The sequence below is a fragment of the Pezoporus wallicus genome, unplaced genomic scaffold (genome assembly GCF_028554395.1).
Source record: "Pezoporus wallicus isolate ANWC-B61680 ecotype Strahan unplaced genomic scaffold, APGP_CSIRO_Pwel_v1 contig_3952, whole genome shotgun sequence".
In the NCBI taxonomy this organism is placed as follows: domain Eukaryota; kingdom Metazoa; phylum Chordata; class Aves; order Psittaciformes; family Psittacidae; genus Pezoporus; species Pezoporus wallicus.
In genome coordinates, this window is record NW_026635034.1 from 7662682 (window position 1) to 7680501 (window position 17820).

General features: G+C 39.4%; 1 protein-coding gene across 2 annotated transcripts; it reads left to right on the forward strand.

The window, feature by feature from the left end:
- Positions 1-739: 739 nt before the first annotated feature.
- Positions 740-17813, forward strand: MYEF2 (myelin expression factor 2). 2 transcript variants are annotated; one of them, XM_057397196.1, is made up of 17 exons: positions 742-1083; positions 4779-5008; positions 6207-6259; positions 7536-7543; positions 7651-7744; positions 8605-8796; positions 9380-9533; positions 9942-9991; positions 10077-10140; positions 10279-10380; positions 10592-10642; positions 10715-10783; positions 11031-11129; positions 13441-13512; positions 14714-14916; positions 15044-15095; positions 17285-17813. In XM_057397196.1, the coding sequence occupies exons 1-17, from the start codon at positions 857-859 to the stop codon at positions 17446-17448; spliced, it is 1884 nt and encodes a 627-aa protein (XP_057253179.1). In that variant the 5' UTR covers positions 742-856; the 3' UTR covers positions 17449-17813. The 2 variants fall into 2 exon arrangements, with proteins under 2 accessions (XP_057253189.1, XP_057253179.1); XM_057397206.1 differs by lacking the exon at positions 13441-13512 and having other exon boundaries at positions 740-1083.
- The last annotated feature ends 7 nt before the right edge of the window (positions 17814-17820 follow it).

Below are 17820 nucleotides of genomic sequence, written 5' to 3' on the forward strand. Positions count from 1 at the left end.
TCCAGCCTGTCCAGGTCTCGCTGGATGGCAGCGCAGCCTTCTGGCGTGTCAGCCACTCCTCCCAGTTTAGCGTCATCAGCAAACTTGCTGATAGTACACTCAATTCCCTCATCTAAATCACGGATGAATATATTAAATAATACCGGTCCCAGTACTGACCCTTGAGGCACTCCACTAGTTACAGGCCTCCAACTAGACTCTGCCCCATAGACTACAACTCTCTGGCTTCTCTCCTTCAGCCAGTTCACAGTCCACCTCACTACCTGATCATCCAGACCACACTTCCTCAATTTAGCCGTGAGGATGCTGTGGGAGACTGTGTCAAATGCTTTGCTGAAGTCAAGGTAGACCACATCCACCGCTCTGCCATCATCCATCCACCGTGTTATTTCCTCATAAAAGGCTAAGAGATTGGCCAAGCATGATTTCCCCTTGGTGAAGCCATGTTGACTGCCCCTCATAACCTTCTTATCCTTGATATGCCTTAAGATGGCACCGAGGATAAGGTGTTCCATTAGTTTCCCAGGGATGGAGGTGAGAGGCCGGTTTCACGTTAAGAGGTTTTCATGTGGCAGGTAATGCCATTTAGGGGATTGGGGTGGGACCTACTGAGTCGCCGGGCAGCACTACCTCAGCCTAACTCGGGCGGGGGCCGCGCTGTGGGGCTGCCATTGCGGCGGCAGGCCCGGCAGCCCACCGGCGTCTCCACGGCAACCCGTAAAGCCGCCTAGCGCGTCCCCTCCCTCCGTCGCAAGTCTCGTTCTCGCGAGACTTAGCCCGGCCCGGCGCGGCGAGGCCGAGGCGTTGCGGGCCCTTTTCAAACCCAGTGGTAGCGGGGTTTTGGCCCGGTTAGGAAATGGCGGAGAACGACAAGCTGGAGGCTGCGCCCGCTGCGCCGCAGCGCGGAGCCGAGGAGGCCGCTAGCGCCGTCCGTCCGCTGCAGCAGCAGCCACCGCAGCAGCAACAGCCGCCACCGCAACAACAGCCGCCGCGGGATGAGGAGGCGGCGGCAGCCGCAGCAGCAGCAGCAGCCACAGCGGCAGTTACCGAGAGCGGCGGAGGCAGCGCTAATGGCGTCAAAATGTGTGTGCTGGGCCGGGCCGGGCGGCGCGCGTAGCGCGGCCGGGGAAGCGCGAGGGTGCAGCGGGCCCGCCTAGGCCGCGGCGGGGGCTGGGCGGCCGGTCCCCTCCTCCCCATTCCCCTGTGGGCTCCTCCTCCGCCGGAGATGGCGGTGCGCCTTGCTGCGCGGCCCGAGCGTGGAGCGCCGGTCCGCGGCGGGCGGTTGAGGCGGTGGGGTGGCGGGGCAGGCGCCTCCCGGCCCGGTGAGCTGGGCTCGAGGGAGGTGAAGTTTCGCCTCGGGCAGGGGCTAAGCGCCAGCCGCTGCGCTGTGGTGAGCCCTTGGGCTACTGTAGTGCGCTCTGGTCAGGACGGTTCTCACGGGATGCGTTCCTAGAAGTGCTCTGCCTGGTTTCTGGTTTTGTTTACGTTTCCACTTCCTACCGTAGCGGTGCGTTTTGTAAAGCCTTCGAACTAGTCATTCGTTTATGTGAGAACAGTAAGACAGGCCTATAGCGGTTTACTTTTCAAAACCAAGCAAACAAAAAGCCCCGCATATATGCACAAACTTTTCTTGTCCATTGTAATGTCATATATGGAATATGCAAACTGCCTTACATAGCAGGTCTAAAAGGACTTTTACTGGAGTGTAGGTGAGCTGGAAGTACCAGCTGTCTAGAGCAGTGCTGTGAATAGCTTTATATATTTGTTTGTTCTTGATGTCTGGCCTTGAGGGTTCTCACTCTTCATGTGAACCAGCTTTTGGCCTTATGTCATTGTAATTTCAGTCTCTTGCAATCTCATTCAGATCTTGGAGGGAAGACTAGATACCTCCAGAGGTCCCTTCCAACCCAAATAATTCTGTAATGCACGTATGGTAGACTTGCTGTTGCAGTGCATCGAAGCTGTTGAGAGCTGTGAAGTTTTGACATGTTCTAAGCAGGCCAGTCTGATACTGTTGGCTTTGAAAAATGCACATGGGATCAAGTTCAACATAAAGCTAGAGGAATAAAGGCATGCTTCATGCCTTTACTTGTCTCCCTGTGAAATGCAAATAGTTTACAAGTTATAAATTTTACATTACCATAAAACTGCGGTTATTTTTTTTTTTTCCCTAAACCAGGCCCTCAGCTTCCGCACTACACAAATTACAGTAGATTTTCACAGGAAGTTTGTGAGCCTTTTGCACCTTTGGAGCTTTTAACGTTTTATTGACTTTTGGAGTCGTTACTGTTCCCTCCTCCTGTCAGTAATTTTCTTCTTTTCCCTCCAAACCAAATTGCAAGCAAATGAAAAATCCCAGACATTCTGTGCGATAGAAATCACAATTGTAGTTTGAAAGTAATACAGAGTTACAGATCCTGTTCTTTCACGGCAGTTTCCAGTCTTCCCCAAAACCTGTGTACAAACGATTAAGCTCTCAGTGCGTAGGTGAAATGTACTACATTTAAAAAGTATTTCAGTAACTAGGTTTGCTTAGCACTCAGATTACATTGAAGAGGAATCCTGGTCTTGAGTGCTTCCCGACTTTCATTGTATTGAGAAGTGGAATTGCTCAGCATAAGAAAGCTGAACTGATCTGTGTGCTTTGGAATCACATGTGGACTTCTTGCATTTCTCTCTCTGCTGATCTCATTATTTGTATGGTCACTAGTGAGCAGAGAGGAGAAGTTTGCTTAATAAAAATACCAGCTTTTAGGGCTTTTGTGTTGAATTATCTCATGCTTATTATTTTTTAGGCTTTTAGTTTTGTGTATGGAAACCTTGTCTTTTTTTCTGAAACTTCATGGATGTTCAGAGATGTTATTTTTCAAAAGGTAAAGATTGTTCTTTCTAATCTATGAGGATAGGCTTTGTTATGTCTTAAAAAAAAATACTAATGTAGACCTCTCTTTTCAACCCTAGAAATTTTCTAGTGATTTCACAGGCACATATTAATGAAATGTATCAAATTATTGGCTCATACAAAAGGTAAAAAGTAGAAATCACTCTTGTTATTCCCTCAGGAATATGTCATTTCATTGTTTTTGAGACTCTTTTCTGTGATCTGCAGGTCACTAACATGACATTGCTTTGAATGTACTTGATTGAAATTATGTTTAATACTTAAGGAAGAGGGTAAGAGCTGCATCCACAAAAGGACCTCTGGCTCCAGCTTGTTCACTGGCCTGTGTTGGTTTTGGCAGGTGATTTCTGCAAGACGGATTTTTTTTTGTCAAATAATCCTCTGTTTTCAGGAGACTGACTGTGGTCCTCAGGCTAAGTGAAGTGTTTTCTTACTTCCCAGAGTTTATGCCAGGCTTGTATCCTCTATGCTTTACTGGTTTGTACAGCCAGATCTTACAGATCCTGTGGATTCTGTATGTGGAGACCTGGCTCTTCCTGTGCGCTATATTGAGCACCCAGAGGCTGTTCATAATCCTTTAAGCAGGAAAAGGGCTTAAAAGGCTAAAGAGAATCCATTGCTCTAATCCTAAAATTTAAGGAGGAACTCAGATTTTGCTAGAGTCTAATTGGGCAGGAGTTTTGCTTTTGCAAATATGACTGGATTGGAAGGGACTGATCTGACTGGAAAACCTGATACTTTGCTCTTTCCTTCTCTCCCGCTGGTTCCCTCCAGTTCTGTGTATTGTTCCCTTCATTAAAGCCACACAATTATATAGCCACAACTGACAGGATGCTGTTGTGAAGGAGGAATGATGCTAGGGGAAGCTAGAGGGTGCTTGAACCAGATAATGTGTTGTTGACTTTGAATGTTTTAAATTCTACAGATACTTGGCCCAGTAGAGTGCCTGTGTGTTTCTCAATTGCGAATCCTCTCTTGATCCACTTGTAAACACAAGGACTGTGAAGTTTGTATCGTTTGAATACTTCAGAATTTGGGGAAAAGTCATATGAGAAATATGGATGTATTTGAATTATTATTATTCCTCCCTGACAAGTGTGCAGGCTGGAGTAGATAATATATTTAGCTTCATGAAAGGCTACTTGCATGTGCTTTTGGGTTTAAGACTGCCACTTACAGTTTTGTTAATAAATGTGCAGGGAGCTGAAAAATACTCATTGCAGTTAATCAGAATAAGTGATCTTGCCATATGTTGTGGTTGTAAAACTGAAATGCCTGTTTCAGCTAATTTTACACCAAAAACCTTCCAAAGTGTCAAAGCAAGATTAAAACCTAAGTCTTCTGAAATGTGGTGGAAAACTGTAAAGGTAGTGATGCAGTCTGAGAAGGAGGGTTTACAGTCAGTCGCTTCTGACAGTCCTTTAGGACATTTCCTTCCATAAGGTAGGCAGTTTCAAGTCTCTCTTCTGTGGTGGTGAATATTGTGCAACTGAGCCTGATGTAAAAATTACTGAAGCACCAAATCATGGGTGCTGTAGCTCATTTTGCAGCTGGGTCATTCTGTTTTGCCTGTTTGTAGTAGTTTCAGAGTACTGTCTTGTTCCGTCTTGACAGACATAATGGAAGTGGAATGTAACTGAAGCAGCAAGTTGTACTTTCTTCACTCACAATAGTGAATAAATCTATGATAACATGTTTTGTCCTAGCTAAAGCATCGTATTTTGGAATTAGATTGGTAATGTGTATTTATTTTTCCTAACTTGAAAAGCAGCATTTGCCAGTATAGGAGGTATACAGCTGTATATATAGGAGGTATAACGGTTTGATGATCCAACACAAAACTAATATTTTTTTGTTTGGATTTGTTTTAATGTAGGGGTAATGATGAGACAGCAAAAGAAGAGAAAGCACCTGCTAAAGAAAAGTATGTCGCAAAACCGAAGGCAATCCCTTCTCTTGGAAACAAGAATAGATTCCACCCCTATTCAAAGGACAAGAATGCAGGCACTGGAGAGAAGAAGGCTATTAATCGTAATAGAGTTTTTATTAGCAACATCCCATATGACATGAAATGGCAAGCTATTAAAGATCTTATGAGAGAGAAAGGTAACTTATTCATTATAATACACTTTACACAGAAAGGGGTAGAACCTCAGTGCAACGTGTATGTCCTTTGAGCCACACAGATTTGACTTGGCTTTTTTTGGTTTTGGCCTCTACTTGGTATATCTATCTCCCTTCCCCCTCTTTCATCTGAGACAATTGCATTGCAGGGTAGGATTGGTAAATGAAGTGCTTACAATCTTCTGCCATTCTAGTGTGACAGTAGAGAGTACATGCATGACCTCATGACTTCTTAAAGAGATTGTGTTTTGTCTAGTTGTAGTCTTTGTAGATTTTTTTAAAGGGTTATTGTATTTAAGCAACACATTTAGTGTGTTAACATGAATAATAAAGGGCGTCTTTCAAAAGTTGTTTTGTATTTCTTTGGTGGAATCTGGCTGTGGAATTAACTTTGTCTGCATTGTCACTACTGCCATGACTGTCTGGAGACTTGTATTATAAGCTTGTTACTATTGTTGCAGTTCTGATAGAGTAATCTCACTACCCCAAATGTGCTACTTTATTTAAGTTTGGGGTAAAATAATGCTAATACATGAATTCTGTAAAAAGTTAGTTCTGTGTTTTCCTTGAAAAATTGATTCTTCAAAAGTAATGCAAAGCACACTTGGCTTTTAGGCTGTGAAAAATGCCAAACCCCCCCATAACTGCTGGTTTATCTGTTGTAAGGTGACGCGACTATTTGATTGGTTTATTTACTGAAACTTCCTCCTTTAGAAAGTGAGTGGCTTGCTGTGAAATATTTGATGTGTAAATTTGGTTATTATTGAAGGCAAACTTATGATTGAAGACATTCAGGTAGAAAGTCACCTTAAAACAGGTGTTGTGAGTAGGATGATAAATGTAACACTTCCCAGTGAACGTTGGCGTTTCATTTGTTAGGTTAAGGGTGTATATCTGAATTTGTTCACCAACTATATCATACTGGCCAAAATATGATCTGTAGTATGAATTAGGTTAAATATAGTTGTTTGCTTTTAGCTTTTGAGAATGTGGCTGCTGCATATTCCTGAAAATTAGCTAAATTATATAGCCATTGACAGGAGGTACGTTGGTCTGGTTTTGATTGTTGGTGAATAATAGGTGTTTTTCTGTAGAGTTGTGCACAGGGGCACAGTAAAGAAAGATACTGGTGTTTAAATGCATTGTCTCTTGGTATTTTCCCTTTGTATGTCTTATGTAGTTGGTGAGGTTACATACGTGGAGCTGTTTAAGGATGCTGAAGGAAAATCAAGGGTAAGTGCCGTGGGCAACAATCTGCTAGAGGTTTAAAAGTTCCTCAGCAGTTTTATTTTTGTATCATACCTGTACCAGTTATTGGAAAGTAAGTTTCATTTTTACATCGATTTTCATTAAGATAGTCTTGAGGATTCTGTATTAGAAGTAGTCTGACACTTCCAAGCAACTCAAACTAGCTGGCTGTAAAGGACAAAATACTTTTGTTAATGTTAACAAATGGCATTTAGTTAATTCTTCTTTTTAGCCAATGTCTTTGTTTTGGTACAAATCTGTTTCATACAAAGGTTGTTCAATAACCCAGTGATTTTATTTAAATTTTGTTAGTGTAGTATTCTTGGGGCCAATGAGTATAAAATTTTAGCTAAGAATATATTGTTTGAAGTGCCTGATTTGACAGCTTTGCTTGGTTGGTACTCTAAACACTGGATTAATGTATTTGCCTTCTTAAAACTAACTGGATGGAAATGGTTAGTAGCCAATAGAGTGCCAGCAATGAGGCACTAAGAGTGAAGATTGTTAAAGCTCCTTTGTCTTCTTAAAAATAGTAAAAAGTTGGGCCAATAGTAGATCTGAACCTGCAGTGAGGCCATGAGAAATGCAGGTTTGTGTCTTAACTTAGGTTGTATCAATTTTGTTGTAAATTACTTCCTTTAAAGCTTGTTAAAAAACTAAAACGCGCTGTCAGCTTTGCTTTACTTAAAGCAATCCTTGACTCTTTACTTTATTGGAAGGATACTGGTGCAGTCAATAAGGTTTTCTTAGAAAGTAATTTCTCAATTATGCTAGTAATACGGAAGAGGTATTCAGACTCCTTGTTCATCGTACTGGTACACTTGATGATGTAGGTAGACTTGAACTTTGCAGTCAGTGGGCAGCTTTTAATGACACAGTGAGTGTCTTGATTGGCATTTGGTTATGGCTTTCTTTCTGCCCTCCTTTCCCACCCCCACCCCAAGCCTTCCTCTCCCCAGTTGTCCTTACGTGGATCTGTGTGGCATTTTTCCAATTCTGGTTTGGCTCAAAGAGAATAAAATATAGTGTATTTTCTTGGACTTGAAAGGTATGTATATTGAGAAAGTAAGATAAATTCAGATTGGCTACCAGTAAAGAGCATGTATTACGGATTTTGAAACTGAAAATAACTTGAATAGTTATTTAACAGTGAGCTGGGATCTTTAACTGGAATCTTAAATGATCTATCATATGTGCTGACTGTCTTTTTCTTTTTTTTTTTTTCTCCTCTCTTTATGATGACAAATCATCATGGATGTAGGGTTGTGGGTAAGTTTCTTTTTATATGTGTGTAGAAACACACTGCTATCCAACCATGCTGTTAATTTTATCAATTTAAACTTTATTTTAATACTTCGTACTTTGTTCTCTTGAAGTGTGGTTGAATTCAAAGATGAAGAATTTGTTAAGAAAGCGTTAGACACTATGAACAAATACGATCTTAGTGGAAGACCCCTGAATATTAAAGAGGTATGGTTATTGCTTCTGGCATTAATTTGAAATAGTGAAGATACTGTAACTACTGAGATGATGATATAGCATTTTGAGCATCTTAGCTTTGTAATTTCCAGGTTAATTTTTTAATGACCTTTTCTTAATGGGCTGAAGCACCTGTTGGCTTGCAGAAGTTCTTGATATATACCACATGAACTGCCAACAGGTCTGTCCTAAAATCAAAATAATATAACATTTTTCTTTGAAACAACTTTTTCTTTAACTTCACATTCTTACCTTAGTGTCATCAGGTCTTTTTCAACTTACATGATTCTATGTTTACACTGTTTACCTGCTTCAAAATACAGCACAGAACAAGCCGAGTATCAGACTACTACATATAGGCAAAAATGGGGCTGGAAGTAGAGAAATTGTGCTGACTGGAGAGTCAAATTAATATCAATTTTATCGTAGCATTGCCGTATATGATTGTGTCTGATGCAGTTCTTTTTGTCCTGTTACAACTTTAATAATAGTATTAATAAATTCTTAAAAAAGCTTAATTGAATTAATTCAGCTCTTGGAAGAAGGTGCCAGACTGACAGTCCTTTAGATTGAAATCTTTTCTACTTGTCCGTAGGCTAGGTACAGCATGTGAAGTGGCAGTGCACGCTTCCTCAACAAGTGCTTTGCCAATATGCCTCAACCCTCATCTGAAAGGACCCACCTCTAGAGGTGAGGGAGTTAGGTCTCCAAGCTAATTCTTGACCCCTCTGACACAGACAAGGATGTTAGTTGATAATTTTGATGGGTTTGTGTAGAATTTCTAATATTACCTACTTGTTGTTGTCAATCCGCTTGATGATTAACATGATTATTTTTTGCCCATGTTTCAGGATCCTGAAGGTGAACATGCTCGTAGGGCTTTACAGCGTGGAGGAGGACAGTTTCCAGGAGGACATGGACCTGATGTGGCACCTGGAATAATGAATTTACCGCCTTCTATTCTCAATAATCCAAACATTCCTCCTGAGGTTATCAGTAACTTGCAGGCAGGCAGGCTTGGGTCCACTATTTTTGTTGCTAACGTAAGTTTAAAACTGTATTTTATGACTGTAATATTTAAGCTTTGTAAAGCATCTGACATCTCTGCATAGTTCAGTTTTAATATAAAGAGAAAATTGGGAATTAGTTCACAATTAGTATATTCAACTAAAATGCTGGATATGTATTCAGATTATGTTACATGTAACTGCATTCAGAAATTACAATTGCATTTCTTAATTAAATGTACAGTTCAGTTTATCTTGCTAGTTACTTTAGACTAACTTGAGCTGTTGTATTTGTTGGAATGTAAGTTTGTTATTTGCACAAAAGAGTACTATGTCTGCAACAGGACTTGTGGGAGTACAGCTGCTCTTGATAGGAGCACATCCACTTCCCAATGTTAGTATGTTAAAGTAAAATACATACATGTAGTACAAATTGTTGCTTTTAGTTGACAGTTTTGGACTTTGTTTCTGTGTGTGTATATTAGAAAATCCTTACTATTTACATGTATCAAGCATTTAGTAAAGCTGAAGAGTTACAAGAAGGCAGAAAATCTAGCCCAAATGTAGTAGCAGAACAGAAATGTGCACCAAAATCACTCATGTTTTTCCTGTGTGTAAGCTTGACTTTAAAGTTGGGTGGAAGAAACTGAAGGAGGTATTCAGCATTGCAGGAACTGTAAAGCGTGCAGACATCAAAGAAGATAAGGATGGCAAGAGTCGAGGGATGGGAACAGTTACCTTTGAACAAGCAATTGAAGCTGTTCAAGCAATTTGTATCCTTGGGTTTGAAAAATAATTGATCAGATATGGGTTAGACTTAGAATGGCTTCTGACAGTGTAGTTTTGCAGATGGTGCTTATTTGCCTTGTAGCTAGTATGTTGGGGCTAGAGCGTAATACTGTACAGATTACATTTTTAATAGTGACTGAATTTACTGCTGTAGTCTGAAAAGGTTTTCCTGCTAATGTTGAACAAGATTAAAATATGTGGGAATATGACGTGAAACTTTGATATACCTAACAGCTTGTATATTCTCTTCTGGCCTTTGAATTGGCCTTCTAAGGATTAGATAAGAAAGATAAGGCCCCAGAAATGGTACAGAAGTAAAATAAGTTATTACAGTGATTCTTCTGAAATAGATTGTCTTCTGTAGGTAGATTCCTTGACTTGTATTTATGCAGCTATGTTCAATGGGCAATTCCTTTTTGATAGACCCATGCATGTAAAAATGGTGAGTTCCTTACGTTTTTTCTACCTTGCCCATCTCTGCTAAAGCACTGAAGGGATCATAGCATGACATCACTGTGTTTTATCAGGATGACAAATCAGTTCCTCATGAAGACTTCCGTGCTGCAGACAGCAAAACTTCACAATTACCTCGTGAGTAATTCTGCTTTCTGCTTCTTGCACTTAATATATGTTGATACAGAGTCTTAGAACAGTTTAGTAGTACTTTTGCTTACTGTGGTCTCTTTATGATACAGAAGAAAATCTTTTGGTAATACTTTTGTTTTCAAGGTGGTCTTGGTGGTATTGGTATGGGACTTGGACCAGGTGGACAGCCTATCAGTGCAACACAATTGAGCATGGGCAGTGGAATGGGGAGCATGGGTCCAGGAGGTAAGTCTGTTCTTCATTATAAGTTTTATAAGTTTTACAGATCTTTAAGCTTAAAATTGTTGTTTCTGTGTTTGGAAGAACAACATACTCTTGACAAAACAAGTCTTGTGTAGTGTGCTGTTGATGTTAACTGTCTCTGCATTTTTTTTAAGTCCATTAGGATCTTACCTGTCTTCTAAATGGTGTTTGTGTTTGTGTTTTTGTTTTAAAGGTATGGGAATAGACGGTCCAGGATTTGGTGGAATGAACAGAATGGGAGGCGGTAAGTACAGTGAGATTCTTTGCATTCAGTATTTTTAAAATACTGTATAGAAAACACTTCCTTATTTTACAGGACTTGCTGGACTTCGTGGAATGGAAGGAGTGCCTAATATGGGAGGATTTGGAGTTAACCGAATGGGAGGTCGGTGAACACTGTTCTGTACACTTATTAGTTTGCTTATATTTATTTATTAAAAACCTTTCCTTTAGGGATGGGTAATGTAGATGAGCTCAGAGGAAATCCTGTCAATGGTATGAGTGGAGGCATAGGAACTGGCAAAAGTGTCTCTGACTTGTGCATTAAACCCACTTCTATTTGAGCAAGCAGCTGTGAAACAAGTGTTGTATGAACATCAGCTTAGATGGGTCTTTTGCTTTGTTGTCTATAGAAATGTTCCGTGGTGGAATGGGAGGAAACATGGACAGAGAATTTGGTCGTGGTGAAATGGCATTGAACCGTGGTTTTGGAGATTCTTTTGGAAGGATGGGTATGGTAACTTAAATTTCCTGTGGCAAATTGCAGCATAATATTGGAAGAGTTTTACTAGAAGAACTCAGTTTCATTTGGTCATCTCTCTGTTCCCTTTCTTCTAGTTATTAAGGATGTAATCTGAGTGCTTATTAGAGCCATTGCTTAGGATGGAGAATAAAGTGGGGTTTTTGGTTGTTTGTTTTTTTTTTTTCTCCCCTGTCTATAAAATAGAAACAAAACTATTTGAGGAGAGCATTTAGCTTCATATTGTTAACTTTGCAAGGTACTAAGTCTTTTGGATATTAAAGTAAATGCTTCTGGTAATTCTGAAGAAGCTGCCCATGTACCACCTTTGTAAATTCCAGGAGCTTGCTTTTGTAAGTGCATGCTGGAACTGTTCTTACTGCAAATCAGGTAGCATTGGTTAGGAACTGTGAATTTTGGTGCCCTCGGTTTTCTTCCTGCCTTTGAAGCTCAAGCAGATCAGAATAGGATTTATTTGCCTCTACTTTAACTGAGCCAGCTTTCTTTAGTTAATAGATGATGCCTTGTTGACAGATTTCATTTTTCTTACTTTTGGGTTCTCCCAAATGAGATACTTTTCTGTCTTAATGTGCCTGGAGTGCTTAACAGTAGAACCTTCTTGCACTTTCTGATTATACTGTTACCTGGATGAAGGCATTATAGGAGACAGGTTTTCTTTCACCCCCTCCCCATTTTTGTCCCTTTCCCCATCATCTGGTCTAAAAGTTGTTGATACGGGTTTTGGTGTTTTTTTTTTTTTGTGTATTTTGTTTTGGCTTTGTTTCTAGGTTGTGGTTTTTTTGGGGTGTCTTTTTTTTGTTTGTTTGGTTTTTTAGATTTTTGTCATTTGGGCTGGTCATAATAGGGCAATGCTTATGTGCTTCTCTTTGAGCACTGGTAATTGTGTAGAAGTGATAACGTAATAAACTTAGTGTTATGGCCTTGGAATTAGTGTCTTAGAAATCAAGTGTATGCTTTCACTCTGTTTGCAGCATAGGATAAACATCTTTTTCCTGAATGAAAAGCCAAAGCCACTTCAGTTATAAATATTCATGCAAGCAATAGAGTTTTGAGTTTTTTGGTAACACATACTGGTTTTAAGATGCGTGATCATGGCCACTGTGAGAAACTGATGTGGGAGTTCATTCCTTCAGTAGATCCAGCAAGCTTCAACTTCATTACCTGTCAGCAATGTTAGATTTAAACATGGTTCTGAGAAACAAGATAAGAATTGTTCAACTTATCCTTAAAAAATGGAAGGAAATCGTAGGGATTTACAGATAGAATAGGTACAGGCAAAGGATGTCTCTAAGGTCAGAACCAGCTGAAATCCTGCTTGTTAGGGTTATTTGAGCTTTCAGATTGTGGGGTTTGTTTTGGGTTGTTTTTTGAAGTGCATCTCAGACTGTTGGGGAGTCTTGGGGCTTTCTTTCCTTTTAAGAGACAATAATTCAAGCAGCTAAGGTTTTCTTCTAATGGAAGACTCAGCTGTAACCTTTTTTAGATATTAAAGCAGTGGTGTCTATCCTCAATATGGCAGTTATTGGTCTATTTTGCCGTAAGTAAAGACTGACCTGTTTCTTTTAGGTATGAAAAGCAAGCAAGAAAAATGCATCTGACAGTTGCACTGTGTTCTGCAGTACCAGGAATGTAGTTCTTACATAGTTCTTTGAGCTTTTACAGTTCTGCAAGCTCCTTTGAGATTACTTTCCTGAATATTAGCAGTTTAATAAAACGAATTATTTTTACCTCACTATAGGCTCAGTCTGATACCATTCTAGAGATCCCATGGTTCTGATGAACAGGTTTTATTAAGCATTGATTCTCTTTCGTTCTCCCCTTTTCCCCACCAGATTCCATCAGTTCACCTTCATATGCAGTAAAGACGCATTGGGAGAGCATCTCCTAGCTTTTGCTTTGGTTTCTTAAAAATGGGAGAAACCGGGGCATTTTTGTACTACGAAGTTCAAATAAGATGAACCATTCAGTTTTGAGGCTCTTCTTCTCATTGTGGGAAATGGCTTATTTAGTTTTAAGATGTTTGTGCTGCTGGTGGACTGTCAGAGGAGAGAAAAGGTAGAAAGAAATCAGAGTAACTTAAATCACATAATAAAGAAGGAGGGACTAATGTTACTTACTAGATGTTTCCTATTTAATTTGTATAATAAAGGCACGTGTTAAAGTGTTGTAGAAAAGAATTGTCAGGTAACACAGAGAACAGTGTACTTCGTCAGCGTGTGCTTTGTTGTTGTCACTAACGGGTGTTTTTGTTGTATATCACTATATTATTTTTTTCTGTTTAGGTGGTGCAATGATTGGTGTTTTTGCAGGAGGAATGGGAGCACCTAGCATGGGCCCAGTAAGATCTGGAATGAGTAGGTTAACTCGTTTCAATAGAATGTAAATACATAGGCAATGTAATGATACAGTGTACATGTAATTATACCAGGGGGTTTCTTTGTAGCATAGCATCTTGCCAGTGTTGGAAGAAGTAGAATTCTGTTGTGTGCAACTGCAAGTCTAATAATTTTTAAAGCTGTTTTGTTGAGGTAAAAATTCAGATGAAAACTGCTAATAACAGTCCTTCCCTGAGTCTTAGTTTTGAAATGGTTTTAACTTCTGGTTTGGAGGGAGAAGTGATTTAGGTAAACTCTTGTTCCAGAAGAAAGACAAAATAGGCGCAGCTATTTGCATGAACATCATGAAGCTGAACGGTAGTAATCTCTCATAATTGAAATAAAAAATAAGACTTGAATTTCAGAGTATTATGCAGTTTAATTTTGTGCAAAGCTCTAAAGCTGAGTTTGTCTTACAGCAAATGTCTTAAGTTCCTCAGGCTAGAGCAGATGAGAAACTAAAATCTTGCTAGTGGCAATCCTGAGAGCCCCTCCTGAATGATGTTGATAGTTTTGCTTTACATTATTTTTTAATGATGAATACAGAAATATAGGATATTTGAATGCCATTGATCTTAGTTCTTTATATAATATACACTAATATATTTCCTTGCATGTATCATGGTAAGATCCATGTTCTTCACAGCACTTGCAATAACATCTGTTCTCTGCAAAATATGCTTTCTCTAGAAGATTGTGTCATTAAGTGTGGGTATGGCTGCATTAAATCTGAATGTGAATGTGCAAAGCAAAATAAATGAGTATATATGGCCAAATTATCTGTATTGTAATGTTGCCACAGTTATTTACTTGATCTCTTTTTTGGTACAGAATATTGGATTTTTATTAATAAAACTGGACAGCCTTTAAGTCTTAATTCCTGTGTTCAACATTTTACTTCATTAGATGGTGTGACTAATAGCTTGATGCAGTTTGGTTTTTACTTTTCTTTTAGAACTGACACTTTGTATCTTCTAATACTTCACCTTAAAATATTAGCCATGCTACTACGTAAATCACTGTGCATGTATGAAGTTGTTTTGTGTTACAGCAATTTTATTAAAGTTATTTTTCTCCTGACACAAAACATTTTTTGATATTTTATTCTTAATAACAAAGTACTTGTGCATTTATTACTAGAAACATTTTGATGTTATCCCCCTTTCCTTTCTCTGTGTAGGTGGTGGAATGGGTGGTATGAACAGTATGCCTGGAGGAATGGGAATGGATCGGATGAGTTCAGGTTTTGATCGAATGGGACCAGCTATGGGTGGAGGCTTGGACAGGAACATGGATATTGATCGAGGATTTGTGCCTGGGCCAATGGGAAGTGGCATGAGAGAGAGATTAAGCAATAAAGGCAACCAGATATTTGTGAGAAATGTAAGTATCTGAATACATAAAAATCATGAACTTCTATTGCATGCATGTTTGGTTACATGCTCTTTTGCACTTTGTAATACTTTGTTATTTGTAATACTTTGTTATTTATAATCCTTTTCTATTCCAGCTTCCTTTTGACTTGACCTGGCAGAAGCTAAAGGAGAAATTCAGTCAGTGTGGTATGTATATGAATCCTGTCGCTGCTTAGCTCCATCAGCTACTTTTATATAGTGTTCGTTAGATAAGGACAGAAACACAAGGTTGATGCCTTACCCTGAGAAGAGTCTGGCTAGCCTAATCTTTCTTACTTCCCCCAGCTTTTCTGAGCTGTATAAATAGTTCTTAGGCATGACGTAACACGCGAGACCAAGGTATGGTACAGGTTATGTAGGCTCTGAGTGCACATCTGCTATAAACTTTAACCCGTTCCATTAATAAAATTACTCTTGGAGCGTTTTCCTTTTTGAGGCAGGTATTATGTATCTTCTGCCCAATACAGGGTATAAAGTGTAGCATTTATGTTGAGACAAATGGATTCAGGGCTCTGGGCCTGTCCTGGTTATGCATTACTTCCAGAAATGGTGCTGCATCAAATCAGAGTTAGCAATTTTGCCAAACTGGCAGATTGGTTTTTATGCAAATAGATGATCCTCATTAGCATATTTGCAGGCTGTAATGCTTCCCCTTTATGTTAAGAAATAAAGGCCCTTTTTATCCAAGATAAAGGATTTCTACAAATATCCAATAATTCTTTTTATTCAATTCAGAAAAATTGTCATTTCTCAGAAGTAAATGAAGAATGAAGCGTTTGTGTAGGCATACGTGATTGTTTTGTTTTGAAAATGCACTTTCAGAATGAAAAGCTTTAACTGAGTTTCAGGATGTCTTATTTTGGAGAGACAGAAAAGACAAGTCATTTAAAACATAACTACTGATCATAGAATCATAGAATAGTTAGGGTTGTAAAGGACCTTAAGATCATCTAGTTCCAACCCCCCTGCCATGGGCAGGGACACCTCACACTAAACCATGCCACCCAAGGCTCTGTCCACCCTGAACACCTCCAGGGTTGGAGCATTCACAACTTCTCTGGGAAGCCCATTCCAGTACCTCGCCACCCTTACAGTCAAGAGCTTCCTCCTTATATCCAGTCTAAACTTCCCAATCTAAACTGTTTAAGTTTTAATTTGTTACCCCTTGTCCTATCACTACAGTCTGTAAAGAAGAGTCCATCCCCAGCATCCCTATAGCTCACTTCAGGTACTGGAAGGCTGCTATGAGGTCACCACGCAGCCTTCTCTGATACCTAAGACAGTCTTCATACAGCGCTTTGTAGATAATTAATAATAAATTAGAGCTTGCAATTCAACTATGAAAATTTTTTGGGTGTTTGCAGATGTGTGTTTTTGTAGCTGGAGGACACAGACAGGTTCTGTTTTTAAGTCTTAACTGCCAGGTGGGCAACTTTCACATAGTTCAGAATTATTTTTTCCATCATCTCCTTGGCAGTTTAACAGATGTAGTCATTATGTTCCATTGTTTTTAAGAATCATGAGCACAAATACAAACAACAGATTGTTTTCATGCCATGTCATTAGGAAATACACAGACCATTTCTCCATATGTTCAGTTTCTTTCTGTGAAAGTCCAGCTCTGTTATATATTTAAAAATAAAAAGCTATGTATTTTAGGGAAAAGTTTGTTATTTAGAGTGGCATTTTAGGGGCTCAGGAGTGGTGTGCTATAACATACCATAACTGAACACTCAAACTCCATTCTCTGAGGTACCAAGATACCTACATAAAATTGTTGCTTCATGAATTGTGTCCAACCTCAAGAAAACACTGCAGGAATTGCATAGTGCATGCTACTTTTCCATCACTCCTAACCTGGGAACTTTACTGGTTTAAAGACTCTAGTTTTGCTCTGCATCTTTACAAAATTGCCTGCTGGTTGTGATTGCTTGATAGGTTGTTGTGATGAACATGGTAAACTGGACTGAACTATAATGCAGTTAATGCCTGTCAGTAGTCACACCTCTGGCAGTGTCTGTAAATGAAACGCAGAACTTTCCCTTAGCTTTATAGGGCGCTTTGTTTCAAACTTGAGGATAAATGCAGGTATGCTTCATCTTACAGTAGTGTGACAGAAAGATCTGAAACGGTGGATCTTAATTTGGATTCTTCACTGCTGTTTTGACCTGTGTCACCTGCCCTGAATGAGTGAATGTACCATCAGTCTGAAAGTGCTAATTTCACGTGTCCCCCTAGATTATATTTTAAACTGCTTTGTATCACTTCTGATGAGTTCTTTAAATTGTTAGTGCACCAAACACTTGAAATAACTGCTGTTTAACTTATTTATTCAGGTCATGTAATGTTTGCAGAAATAAAAATGGAGAATGGAAAATCAAAGGGCTGTGGAACAGTCAGATTTGACTCACCAGAATCTGCTGAAAAGGCCTGTAGGATAATGAACGGCATAAAAATCAGTGGCAGAGAAATTGATGTACGCTTGGATCGCAATGCATAACTTAAAACTGTGTGTTCAGGAACATTCCTATGTCTGTTTAGCTTCTCTATCCTAGTAAGTCATTTTTAGTAACATTGTATGCTTACAAAAGCTGTAAAAAGGAACTTTTAAATCCCACCAGCCTTTAACAGTATAGTGTTTAATATACTGTGATACTTGTTAAATGAATCTTATGATGTTTGGTTTTTAAAGACAATTTGCCTGATTTTTGTTCTTTTTTTAGAGGTACTGAGCACCTGTAGGCCATGGAAGCTTTGGGTGCTCAGTGCCTTTGGAAAATTAGGCCAAGTGTCTCTAGTCATTCAGTTTAAATGAATGGTTATACTGTTTTTAATAAAATAAGCCATTTTCTCTGTTAATCTCAAGATTGCA

Bases quoted from the DNA above. Each gene is read 5' to 3' on its own strand.
- MYEF2 (XM_057397196.1), top strand. From the start codon at position 857: ATGGCGGAGAACGACAAGCTGGAGGCTGCGCCCGCTGCGCCGCAGCGC. The intron at 13,513-14,713 runs GTAGGTTAACTC...TTCTCTGTGTAG, and splicing joins CCCAGTAAGATCTGGAATGA to GTGGTGGAATGGGTGGTATG. The intron at 15,096-17,284 runs GTATGTATATGA...TTATTTATTCAG, and splicing joins GGAGAAATTCAGTCAGTGTG to GTCATGTAATGTTTGCAGAA.